The sequence below is a fragment of the Megascapheus bottae genome, chromosome 6, assembly GCF_031878675.1.
Source record: "Megascapheus bottae isolate mThoBot1 chromosome 6, mThoBot2.hap1, whole genome shotgun sequence".
NCBI lineage: Eukaryota > Metazoa > Chordata > Mammalia > Rodentia > Geomyidae > Megascapheus > Megascapheus bottae.
This window is the reverse complement of record NC_143514.1, coordinates 37,539,198-37,552,815: the sequence shown is the minus strand read 5'-3', so window position 1 is coordinate 37,552,815 and position 13,618 is coordinate 37,539,198. Positions and strand designations below refer to the sequence as shown.

The window sequence follows — 13,618 nt, the reverse complement described above, 5'->3', positions numbered from 1 at the left end:
GTGCCTTCCCTGTATTTAGGATGTCAGCATGTACCATCATTTCTGAGATTCATTGAGATTTATTGAAAATGATAACAAAAACTAGTGCAGAAGGGAAAACTCAATAGACACATCATGAGGCAGGGCACCATAGTTACCATGTTTTGTGAGTGTGTCTACAGGGGAACTGAAAGCTTTCCAGAGCCTATTGTCAGCTCAGAAATGTCAGGTTAATGGTGAAAGCAGCGGGGAGCCAGTGAAGAGCTCTAAGGATGCTTGATCTGAGCTTTAGAAATGATTGTGTTCATGCACCAGGAGGTACACCTTGTTCACTAGTAGGGATTACATCACTCAAGTGTGTGCTATTCATTCTTGTAGCCTTTCCTAACATTTTCTGCAATTCTTCTTCTTTCATATTTTAATATAAATTTATTACTATTAAGATGTTGTACAGTGGGATTAGCATTTTGTAAGTCAGGTAATGAGGATATTTCATTATTTGAACAATGTCACTCTCGTTCTGCTTTCCCTCTCCCACCCCTACCCACAAGTTATGAAGGTCATGGTCCACCGTGTACACTGAACAGCTTGATTGCATTGATTCACCCTTTTTGTGACCCCCCCCTTATCCCCTGAAAGAAAAAAAATAAGGCAAAAATAATTACCACCCTGACCAACAACAATACCAACAACAACATAACACCTGTTTCCATTTCCTGGAGTTTGTTTCAATAATAGTACTTTAAGTATTCAGAGAAATTATAAAACTTTGGTTTCCTCCTTTAAGGGTATCTTCCTTTAGTCTGATTGTGTGTCTAGAGTTCTGTATAGGTTATCATATCTAGTTATACTTTATATCTAGCTCCTACATATGAGAGAAAATATGTAGTTGTCTCTTCAATTAATTCTTATTTTAACTCTTCTTTCAGCCTGAGGGTGATATTAAACAGGAATGACTTCAAATTTTTCCAATTATGAAGTAAACCGTGTAGATTTATACCCAAAGCAACTGAATTGATTGATTTAAAGATTATCATTACAAACCCTGTTTATTTTCTGGAGTATCGCAATTGTAGCATTTGCTATAACTGCCCTGAAGGTACAAACATCACCAGCATTAATTAAAATATTAATAATCTGATAATATCAGAAGTTTCTATATCTGTGATTTAAGAAGGAGCACAGGCAGCATGAAATGTTATTGAAATGCCTTCTTTACATTGTGGGTGTCTGATGAAAAGATAAGTCTTTCACCTTGTGAAAGCCTCCATTTGAAATTGTGTCAGATCACTAAGGCAAGGAATCCCTGTGAGAAGCAAACCAACTGCATGCAAAAATACTTTGCTACTAGTGCCCCTGAAGCTCCACTCAAATCTTTGGAGGAAGGTATGATACATTTCATGTAGAGAAATCTTTACAAAAATAATTGACCTTTCATATGCCCCTCAAAAAGAATTTAAACCACATTTAAATGTACCACTAACCTCTTCACAAATCACTGAACTTTTTCTTGTTAATTTACTCATTACTAACAATGTACATCATCATCCTATGCTCTCTCCAAATATAATATGATGTTGTTCATTGAAGAATCACATCCATGATCAGATGGAGATCCCTCCTGAATATTACGATTCTATCAATTAACTAGCTTTTATTCTGTGCTTCTATATAAGTAAGTCTTCTGATTTTACTACAGAAAGAGTGCTTTATATTCTTAGCTTAGAAAAGTTAAATCTTTGAAAGTATATCCATGCTTAGAAATGTGTTTCCTTATCAAGCATTTGTCTGAGGTTAATAAATTGTCTGGAAAGCAAATTCTTCAACAAAGACCACTGAAACAATTTATTACTGCATAAGAACTTTTCCATTAAATTTGGCTGTGGTTAACATAGTGTTGAAATTTGCTTTATGTTGTCTGGACATCTCTATTAACCACTCAAAGTTCTTTTCTCTTAAAACCTCTGATAGAGATTAAGTTACAGCATCAATTTTGGAAGAACACAGCATTCAAACTGTAACTTCCCTGGTACTTTACTATGATATTATATTATTTCTAATAGGAAGATACAACTAGGAATATGGTCCAAGAAATACTACTATTGAAAATAGAGATATGACTCACCAATAGAATATATGAAACCCTAGATTTCAGTCTCAGCACCACAAAGGTAGAAGTATATTATTTAAAGGAATATATAAAGTTCATGATATCTTTTAGGATGAAGGATATGCTTGTATTTAGAAAACTGTCCAGTTTATATATTAATGTGCAAAACTTTGTATTAATATAAATGTTCTATATTAAAGTGAATTAATATCTCACTTACATAAAGTAAATGTGTGGGTCAGCATATAATAAACATTTTTAATAGCAATTATTTGTAATGCACAATCATGGATTTGCTTACTTAACTTTTTGTTTAATATATATTTCATTCATATTGAACTATACATTCATTACAGAAGGGAATTCTTTGATTCACTGGTATTCGGCAACATATAAGCACCTAGCACATAATATCTTATACACAGCACACAGTAAGTATTTCCCAAGCAAATGGATTTCTAGGAAAGATACCTAGAAATAGTGTACTTATTTTCATGATTGCTTTTGTTATTTGTACTTGGAGATGGTATGAGTTTCACCTAGATTGACTAAATGGAAAAGAAAGGAAGGAACAAGATGCTTATATGTAAGGAAAAAGGGGCAGTAAAAATGTCTTTAAGTTAGAGAATTAAGAGAATCAAAACAATCAAGAAGGAAAGTGCAGTAGATAGTTCAGAGTAGGAGCTTCTTTAAAAGTCCTTTAATTTTGGAAGCTCATTTATCAGGTAAAAATGAAATCGGGAATGACTGTGTGTATGTGTGAGTCCTAGTGCTTGAAGTCAGGTCCCAAGTGCTGTCCCTGAGTTGTTTTGCCCAAGACTAGCATTCTACAACTTGGCACCCAGCTACATTTCCAGAGGATGTTTTTCTTCTGTTTTCCTTTGTTCTTAATATTTAATTAGAGATAAGAGTAACATAGACTTTCTTGTCCAGACTGGTTTCTAAGCACAATATTCAGATCTCAGCCTCTTGAAGAGCTAGGATTACAGACATGAACCAACGGTGATCAGCTAGACTTGTCAGTAGATGAAAATTCCAGAGAGAACTGTGCACAGAGAACACGGAGTCATCCATTTCTTTATTGAAGAAATTCGTCTAACGCAGTACTTGGAAACATTTGACAAGAAGCCATTAATGCCAGGCTCTCCTCTAATTTCTCTTTCCATTTTTTGCTGTGATCGCATCAGCATTAAAGACATACTAACAGGAGATAGATCTTGGTGAAGACAAACTGGTTTCTTGTAGTGATAGCAAATCAAATCACATACAGTAATTGCAGGCTTTCAGATATTATGATGACAATAGGAAAACAAAGCCATGAAATCTGATCAGTTTTGAAATGTGATCATTTCAACAGTCAAGAAGCAAAACAAAACCAACAGGCCTCTCCTGCTCCACTTAGACTCTGGAATCATCATGGTTATTGCCTAATGAGAAGGTATGAGAATTATGTTTTAGCTTACGTAATGATTTTGAGGATGTTTCTTGGAAATAGGACATGGAGAGAGCTTGGAAGATTTCCACAATCCCTGTGGCACAGTTAGCAAGACAAAAGGTTTCTCGGTGAATAAATTAGAAACATTTGTCATTTCAAAAATGCAAGACTATGCCAATTAATGAAGTGAGCCAGAGTGTTTGTCATAGAAAATCTTGGAAAGACTAAATTTCCTATGTCTCATTATCTTTCCAAGTATGGAATATTACATGGAAATAATGTGGATGGTCTTAGAACTAAAATTCTGGAAAAAACATTATTAACACCTGGTGATTTTGTACGTGCCTTCTTATGATTTGAGTTCATGATTTAAAGTAAAACCACCTGAGTGATTGAAATCTCATTGGTTTCAATTTTCAATAAGGAAATGGAGTAAGATAAATTTTCCTGATGCTGCACCTAAGTTAGGTCCTGCCGTACAATGTGTTTCACTCCATGAAAGAATATTAAGAGAAAGATTATTCTTCATACATAGCATTTATAGACAATGAAAAATAACTCATAGGTATTGAAATTATATTGTAAAAACTACATATAATCGTTCCAAACTGTACAAAATATTCTATTTTGACAAATGAGGTAAAATATGTCATTCCTTAATCACTTTTATTGCTACAAGTTAATTTTTTCTGTTGTGTTTTAATTAATAAGATTAACAAAAGTGTCACAGGCCTCCTTGTCACCATTACAATTCAATAAACTCATTGTGAGGGAAACATGAGCCTCAATTATTGTATTAATAATTCTTCAACACCATGATAAATGGTGCCTGTTCTCATTCAAAATGTGTGGGTATCAGTCCCTTTGCAAATTGAAATTTTGCCCTAGTACATTTCTAGGTGCTCTTCAGATTCCTCCCTGGTTCACCCTCATCTTCAGGTGCAGCCAGCTCTAGCTCTTGAGGTCACATTCCTTTCATAATAAATTATATTTTATTGTCTTTAAGCAGTTGTACAAATGAGTTACCATTTGACAAATCAGTTTATAAGTATAATGCATCTTAGCTGAAGCCACCCCTTTCATCATTCCTATCCCTCCAAACCCCACCTTCCTTTCTGGTTTCTAAGTTTCATAGGCTATGCATTGAACATTGTACCTGCATCCTCCCTCTCTTATTCTCTACTTCCCCTACCTTTGGCCTCCGTGATACATATTTTTTGCTGGTCCTGGAACATGAATTCTGGGCCTGGTTGCTGTCCCTGAGCCTCTATGCTCAAGAATAACAGACTACTTGAGCCACATGCAATACCACCTTTGGCTTAGGCTGACTAGTTTATTGGAGATAAGAGTCTCACGGACTTTTCTGACTGGGCTCATTTTGAACCTTGATCCTCATATCTCAGCCTCCTGAATTATTACATACTCCTAAGAAATTGCACCATTTGAATTCTCTCCTTGCAAATATTATATTTGCATTAATACATTTGCACACATGTACTACAATCCCATATATGTTTACATATACATTTATAAATTAGTTCTAGCTCCCACATAGGAGAAAAAACTATATCCTTTTACTCTCTGGGCATGACTTACATCACACACCATAATTTTTCCATGTCCATATATTTCTCTAAAAATTAATTTAATTCTTCCTGATGGATGAGTAGAATTCCATTGTGTTTATATACCAGACCACCCATTGAGAGGCATCTGGGCTGTATCCCTCCCTTGACTATGATGAATAGTTCAGCAGTGATCATGGTTGTGTAGGTAGCTTTACTGTATCCCAATTTATAATCTTTTGGATAAATGCCCAGTAGTGGCATTGCTGGATCACAGGGAATTTCTATGATGAGTTTTTGAAGAATAGCCAAATTGATATCCAGAGCAAGTAAACAAGTTTAAATTCTCATCAATTGTGTATTGGATTTTTTTACCCATGTACTCTTGTGTATGTTCTTGATTATGGCCATTCTACCTAGAGTGAGATGGAATATCTGTAGTTCTACAAGGCCAGAGAAATGAACATTTCTTCATGTGTTTATTCGCCATGTATTACCTCTTCATCTGAGAAGTCTCTATTCAGCTCATTTGCTACTTTTTTAATTGGATTCTTTTACATTCTTGGAGGGTTTAGTTTCCTGAACTCTTTGTATATTCTGGATATTAGTCCATTGTTTGGTGTATATCTGGCAAAGACTCTCCCATTCTGTAGGCTGTCATTTTAGCTTGGTAACTAGGTCTTTTGCAATGCAGAAACTTGTTAGTGTGAGAAGATCCCATTTGTCAATTCTTTCTTTGATTTGCTGAACCCCTAAAGCTTACTTAGAAAGTTTCTGACTGTACGGTGTTCTAAAGTGTATATATAATTTAAGAGGGAAGGAAAGGGTGGGCAGCAGTCTAAGAATCAAGAAAAGATTCTCTTCTCTGTTTTTTGAAAAAAGTCAACAGAAACAAGATGTATCTATTTTCTGCTTCATTCTCTTACAAAAAAATCCAAAAGTTTCATTTTTATTTTCTTTTGAAAAAGGATATTACTAGGTAGTCAAACACCAACAATTTGCAGTCCACCTGCCTCAGCTTTCAGAGTACTGTGATTGTAGAAATAAGCCACACACATTACTCAGCAGAACTTCCATTTTGATGTGTGGGATGTGTGATAATATTAGAAGTCAGATTTCTGGTTTAGTTATGTAGTAGGCTATGACTTTGAGTCAGGAAAAAAGCAGCAAATATGTGATTTTGTATATCATGTATATAATGTTTTCATTATTTTTCTTTTATTGTGCTTTACTCCATTTGATTCACTCTACAGTACTACATATTCTTCCTAATTAAAAAAATATTTCAGAACTCATTTGGGAAAAGAGCAATGTTATCTTTCTGCTTTCTGCCTTCTCCTTTTGCTCTAATCCTAAAAACTACTCTGTGTGTAAATCACAGTCAAGTATATGTGTGTGTGTGTGTGTGTGTGTGCATGTGTGCATGTGCATACATGTGTGTGTGTGTATGAGAGAGAAAGAGAGAGAGGTAGACAAAGAGAGAAGGAAGGGAGGGAGGGAAAGAGGGAAGGAGGGAAGGAGGGAAGAAAAAAATTTCTGGTGAATTTACAAGTTTGTAAATGATCAGTTGCTAATCTGTATACATCAAGGTCAGGATATTTTATCAGAAAAGCACAGTGGCCAAAACATGAGCTATATGGCGAATATAATGTAACCCTTCTATTAATTATAATAAAATTTTTTTAAAGCGCAGTGGTTTCAGATAAAGGGTTGTGAGCCAAAAGTCTGGCTCTACTAATTATTCTGTGTGTTCTTCTACACATCAAGACACACCAATGCTTAATTAGCTTTTCATTAAAATATGGTATGAAACTGCTTATTTCTCATCAAAGGAGATCTCTTAAGATGATAGGCTGTAAATTTACTTGAAGTTTTTCAAAGCTTGTCTAATCCGTTATTTATCTTTGCAGTTAATGTTGTTTATTTTAAGCAACTGTAACCCCAGCATATATTACTTCAACAAGAAGATATGATAAAAAGGAAATACTTTGAACTGGATACTAGACAAGTTACCAAGCATATACATGTTGAGGAAGATGGCCACTTACACTACCCTCACAGATATTTTTTTTATTATTTTTTATTGTAATTAATAAAAGGGTTACATGGTATTTGCCAGATAGAAGGTGCATTAATTCACATACATTGATACCCTTTCACATGTCTTGGTACCCATTAACCCTCACAGATCTTTAAGTCTAGTGACCAGGTTGCCTTGGAATGAGTCATGAAAATGTGATCAAAATGACTTTTTGTATGTAGCTGTATAATATATAGTCATATGAGAAGTGCATAGTACTATGAGTATAAAAGTAGACAAGAATGCAAAGAGCACTGGAAGCAATAAGAAAAGTAGAATTTTTAATTTATTTTTCTGTTTTCACAAAGATTCCATTTTAATAAAAAAAGAAGAGGAGTCCATTTTGGTGAAGTCTGACAAAGGCAAACACTCTATTTTTGAAGGTCTTAAAAATGTCTTCATGTCTCTTTCCTTGCAAGATAGTTTGATTAAGCAGATAATATCTTTCACTCAACATTCTTAGTCTCCAGTTTGTGGATTTTGGTAGAGAAGTCTGGTGACATGTTCCAGACAAATTAATTTTCCTCTGTATAGAAATTTTTTACCTCTGACAAGATATTTTGTCTTTGTATTTTGATTATAAGCTTAGACACATTTTTTTTTATCATTGTAAAGGTGATGTCCAGAGAGGTTACAGTTACATCACATAAGTCAAGTAATAAGCACATTTCTTTTTGAACTGTAAGACACAAATTTATTTTCCTGATTATTCATAGGATTCATTATGATTATGAATATGTACATTTGTCTTTTCTTTTTTCCTTTTCTTTTTTTTTTTAATGATCATGGGGGTTGAACTCAGCCTGGGCACTGTCCCTGAGCTCTTCAGCTCACGGCTACCATCCAACCCTTGAGCCAGCCCCAGTTCCTTTTTCCAGAGGTTAACTGGAGATAAGAGTCTCAGGTCCTTTTGTGCCAGGGCTGGCTTTGAAACTTGATCCTCAGATCTCAGCCTCCTGAGTAGCTTGGATAATAGGCATGGGCCATCATGCCCAGCTTTTGATTTCCACTTCCAGCTTTCCTTTTTTCTATGTGGTCCCAGGGACTTGAACCCAGGACTTCATACATGCTAGGTGAGCACACTACCCACTAGCCCATGCTCCTGGCCCTGTCTTTTCATTAAGTTACAAGCTATTAGCTATTGAGCCCTTCTGATCCTTCATTTGTTCTCCCTGTGTAAATATTTAGACTGCTATCTAATTAATCATGTCCTGATACAAATTTTTGTCTTTTATTTTCAATTGGGTTTACTTTTAGATTTATAGGCACATTGTAATTATTACAAATGAGAGAAACTGAAACATATGTGTCTTTGGGTCTGGCTTACTTTGCTTAGCATAATTTTTTCCAAGTCTTTCCATTTCCTTATGGATGGGGCAATGACTATTGTGTATGCATACTACATTCTCTTGGTCCATTCATCCACTGAGGACCATCTGGGTTGATTCCATATCTTTGTACAGTAAACAATGCTGTATATGACCATATAAAATGATGCTTATCAAAATGAACCCCAAGAAATTGAAAATTGTTTTTTTTTATTATACTGTTTGTGGGGGGGCGGGGTTCTGGATAGGGTGAGGAAGGGGAAGCACAGAAGCCACAGGACAAAGGGTGAACAAATTCATCAGTGAAATCCACTAGACACTATGTTAGAAATAAATGATAGAACCTTGGGGGATGGAAGTCCGAAGGGGAAACACTGGAAGAATATGAGGATAGAGGTGATATTGTTCAAAAGGAAATGTGCTCATTAATTGACTTATGTAACTAACTCCTCTGTACATCGCCTTTACAATAAAATTTTTAAAAGCCTAAGAAAGGACGTATAACAATAAGTTTAGTCTGAAAATCAACAGGTTGTCTTCAAATTTGATATAATCTAAGCAACTTGAAAAGTGATTTTATATAATTTTTAAAATATTGCAAACTTGTATTTCAACTAGGAGTTTATATTCTAAATAAGAATAAATTAACAAGTTAAATACACCTTTCAAATTAACGTTCATTCAGTAGTAATTCAGTGTTGGGCACAATGTTTTGATCAGTGTTATAATTTAAAAATATGTAAGACATGGGGTCAGGACTTTAACCTACTGGTAGAGTTCTTACCTAGCATGCACGAAGACCTGAGTTCAATTCCTTGGTAACACATACATAGAAAAGGCTGGAAGTGGTATGGTGGCTCAAGTGGCAGATAGATAACCTTGAGAAAGCCCAAGGATAGTGCTCAGGCCCTGAGTTCAAGCCTTAGTACTGGCAAAAATAATATGTAAGACAAAACATTCCTAAAAATTTGCTTCATACCTGATGAAAGAATGCATATAATCAGAAAGCAAAATGTATTCTTCCTGGAGACATAGTACTCATAAACATAAGTGACCTTCTCATTAGAATGACATCTTCTCAATGAAATTGTCAGCTGCTGATACTGATAAAAACTCTCAACATATCTATCCATTTGTATGTTGATCTGCTCATTCTGCTGCTGTTAGTGAATAACAGTATGTCAGATACCAAAGCAAACACAAAGATGAACAAAATATATCACTATCCCTCAAGAGCTTATAGTATAGGAGAATATAACATAAAAAAGCAGTAAATTAAATACAAGGTTAAAGATGCTATGATATACATCTGTAAGGTTTTATGAGATTTGAAGTGAGTAACCAATTCAAACCCAATCTAGAACTTAAACACAGTATAAACTCCATAAAACAAGACATGATCCATATCTATATTCACGTCTAAATAAGAATCTGTTAGTATCCAGTTATCTAGCAAATATGTTTACTTATAGAATTAATATATGGATCATAAGTAACTTTAAGAGGGACTTTTGAATATTTTTGAAAGGACAAAAGAATTGCTTTTTCCAACACATTCTAGAAGTTGTTTTCTGCACTGTAATTTGTGTAAAAGAATGATCTTATGGATCCAGCCGGGCGTGGTGGCTCACACCTGTCATCACACCTACTCAGGAGGCTGAGATCTGAGGACCAAGGTTCAAAGTCAGCCCGAGCACAAAAGGATTTGAGATTCTTATCCCATTAACCTATAGAAAATGGGAAGTGGGGCTTGGCTCAAAGGTAGAGTGGTAGCCTTTAGCTGAAGAGCTCAGGGACAATACTGCCTAGGCAGAGTTCAAGCTCCATGACCCCCCCAAAAAAAGAATTATCTTATGGATTCATGTTTTACATGAGACTGTAAGCAAAATAATAGCATCCTCAGAAGTCTGCCAGTTTGTCCTCTCACTGCAATCTAAAGCTGGGAGGATGTCTCAACTCCTCTGAGCCCATTTTTTTTTAATTTGCTATATGTGTCACTTATCCTATAGGACTACTTATGGATTCAATAGTATAATACATGTGTCCTATGAAAACTGTAAAATATTATAGAATCAGGAAGTATACGAGTTAAATTTTGAAGTGCTACACATTGTACAAGCATGCTTCATGGAACGCAGTTGATTGAACACTTGGCTTTTGTGTCTCCCTAGTGCAGTGCCTGGAGATGACCACCAAACGGAAAATCATCGGCCGTCTGGTGCCGTGCCGATGTTTCCGAGGTGAAGAGGAAATCATCTCCGTGTTAGATTACTCCCACTGCAGCCTTCAACAGGTGCCAAAGGAGGTCTTTAACTTTGAGCGGACATTGGAGGAGCTTTACCTGGATGCCAACCAAATTGAGGAGCTACCCAAGGTAATTGTTGACAACCTGAAGCATGCTAAAAATGAGTGTTCCATCATCTCCAAAAATCGTATATACTTGTAATGTTTATAATGATCTTCCATCTGGGTAGCTGACAAATTATTGGGATTGATATGATCTCCCTGACATTCTGATTATATTTTAATAACACTCCATTTATAATTTAATATGATATATTAATAACAAACCCATAAAAACCCTTTTATGAATTATGCCTTGTTATGGTAAAGTGGTCTCCACAAGAGTATTTGAGGGGTTAATACCTTACAAAAGGAATGAAAATATAATACTCATTCCAGAACTGGTGACATTGTTTTAAAGCATTATACATCTGTTTTACATCTGAGAAATGCTTTTATTCACACAGATGTACAGATATTACTATTGTGAGAAGCATGCAACATTCTCAGGTTTTTAAGTATTTGAATATTCAGTGCAACACTGAATTCACATAGACTGTAACTAGTAAAAATAATTCACTAAAATTTTTAAGTAATGAAGTTTACATACTTTTGCATTTACACTATTAAGACTGGTCTATACAAGAAAATCAAGGCCTCTGGGGACTACCTTCTCTGTTGAAGACTAGATGGGATGGTAAAAGAATAGTTAAAGTAGAGCCAGGCCACACAAAGAGGTTCAAGTCTAAGTTGCTCTTAACAACCACTGATGTAAATCACTTAGAACAAGTAGTGAATATGAATGTTCCTGTGAAGGACATATGCAACAAAATATATTCCATTTCCATGGCTTATGCTAACAGAAATCTATTAAATACCTTACTAACGAGAGACAAACATCTTCTACAATAGAAGTTTGAACTTCATATGCAAAATTTTGTTATGTTAATAAAAATAATTATGAATAATTATTTTTACTTAGGGTTATAAATGATGATGTTTATATAACACTTGAAAGTTAAGAAATATCTAAGATGCACTTTGCAAATCTATTATTTTGGCACTGGAATGGTATCTTTGGTATACTTCTTCTTGGATCATTGTTGAGGAGAGTTGAGCAAGGCCTTAAAAGTTGTTGATTATATGGATAATTATCATTCTAGAATATCAAATAAAAAGCTAGACTGAAAGAGCTATCCTCCCATCAGAACAGAAACTATAGGAATATAGAATGGAACTTATGTTTCCTTGCCTGTCCATATACATGCATGTGACTAAGTAGCTTTTTAAAATTTATACTTATTGAAAACCTGTATTTGCTAAGCCTAGGAAAGTCATGTTATTCTTAATTAGCCTACCTTACTTTAAAATCTTTACCTAGATCCATAAATCATATTTGTAAGGCAAATAACTAAAATATAGTTTATTTTCCACCAAGCATTTGTTAAATATCTTTTCCCTATAATAATACTTTTAGTTTTAGGAGTTTATGAGAGGAATAAATATCAATCCCTATTCTTGAGTATTTGACAACCTAATTACAGGGAAAAAGAAGCCTTAGAGGTCAGTGCTCAATAATGTATATAATCAGAGCCAAAGAGCTAAATATTGTGATACAGCTTATATTTTGAAAAGAATTCCATTCTAAGTGAGATTTGATAGGGCTTGGTCAAAAGAAGAGATACAAAAATTTAATGTGGGGCCGGGAGTTTGGCCTAGTGGTAGGTAGAGTGCTTGCCTAGCATGCACGAAGACCCAGGTTCGATTCCTCAGTACCACATATATAGAAAAAAAAAGCTGGAAGTGGTGCTGAGGCGCAAGTGGTAGAGCTCTAACCTTGAGAAAGGCCAAGTACAGAGCCCAGGCCCTGAGTTCAAGCCCCAGGACTGGCAGAGAAATAATAATAATAATGTGGTACCAACGGTAGACACTGGGGAGGTTAGCTGAGTTGTGAAGTTTGAGATTGTGAGGATGTGGGATTCAGTGCTGACAATATTTGAGGAGAATGGGATGGTTTAAAAGTCACATAGCACTGTTTGATTTAACATATTAGTCAGACAATATCATTGAAAATCTTGAGCCCCATAAATCATTAAAAATCTTAGATATTTCTTAGAAGAGAAATATTAAGATATTTTCTCTGTTTACATGGATAAAGCAGTAAATTAGGAGAAACAACAATATAAGTGCATCAAAAAGTATGTTTCCCAATGTAGTCAAATTAAAGATGTTTAGTATCATTTTTATTGGCATAATCTACATATTTAGAAGACTTCTTATGTAATTTCCTTTAAGAATTCTCTGAATTCTCAAATGAATTTTCTCCATTCATTGAATAGTTTTTAAAGCTAGTTTTATACTGAGGATTTACTATATCAACATATGATCAAAGTTATAAAACATCTGAGATATGATCATAACAATATATGATCATATTTGCATATTGCTAAAAATGAGATTTTAAAAAACATAGCCCAAAACAACTCAAGCTTGATTATGTATTTGAAGTAATACAAAACTGAAGTCAAACCAACTTTTAGAAGAACTATCCTTTCACTTAAGTGGGAGAGTCATATCAGCACAAGATCCAGACTGATTTATTTTAGTTTCTTTAGGAGAAACTTTAGTTTCTAGTTTTGCTCAAGGTGATAGAATGTCTCTGACATTTCTAAACTCACCCAGTTTCCAAAGAAAGAAATATCTGACAAGTAAAGATGTTTTTGTGGATACAAAAGGGTCTCCTTTCATACTCTTAGCTAATTTGTCCTCATATATCATTAGCCATTGAATCACAGTGTTTATTATTGAATCAACAACAGATTAAAGAATAAACTACTG

The 13,618-nt window shown here is 34.7% G+C and overlaps 1 protein-coding gene across 4 annotated transcripts in view; it reads left to right on the top strand.

Annotated features, from left to right (window-relative positions):
• Nucleotides 1-13,618, top strand: part of Lrrc7 (leucine rich repeat containing 7) — a 465,452-nt gene that overhangs the window by 167,794 nt on the left and 284,040 nt on the right. For all 4 annotated transcript variants that reach the window (XM_090334630.1, XM_090334629.1, XM_090334628.1 and 1 more), the window contains exon 3: nt 10,669-10,871. In XM_090334630.1, the coding sequence (XP_090190756.1) occupies nt 10,669-10,871 (203 nt within the window). The remainder of the gene's footprint in view (nt 1-10,668; nt 10,872-13,618) is intronic.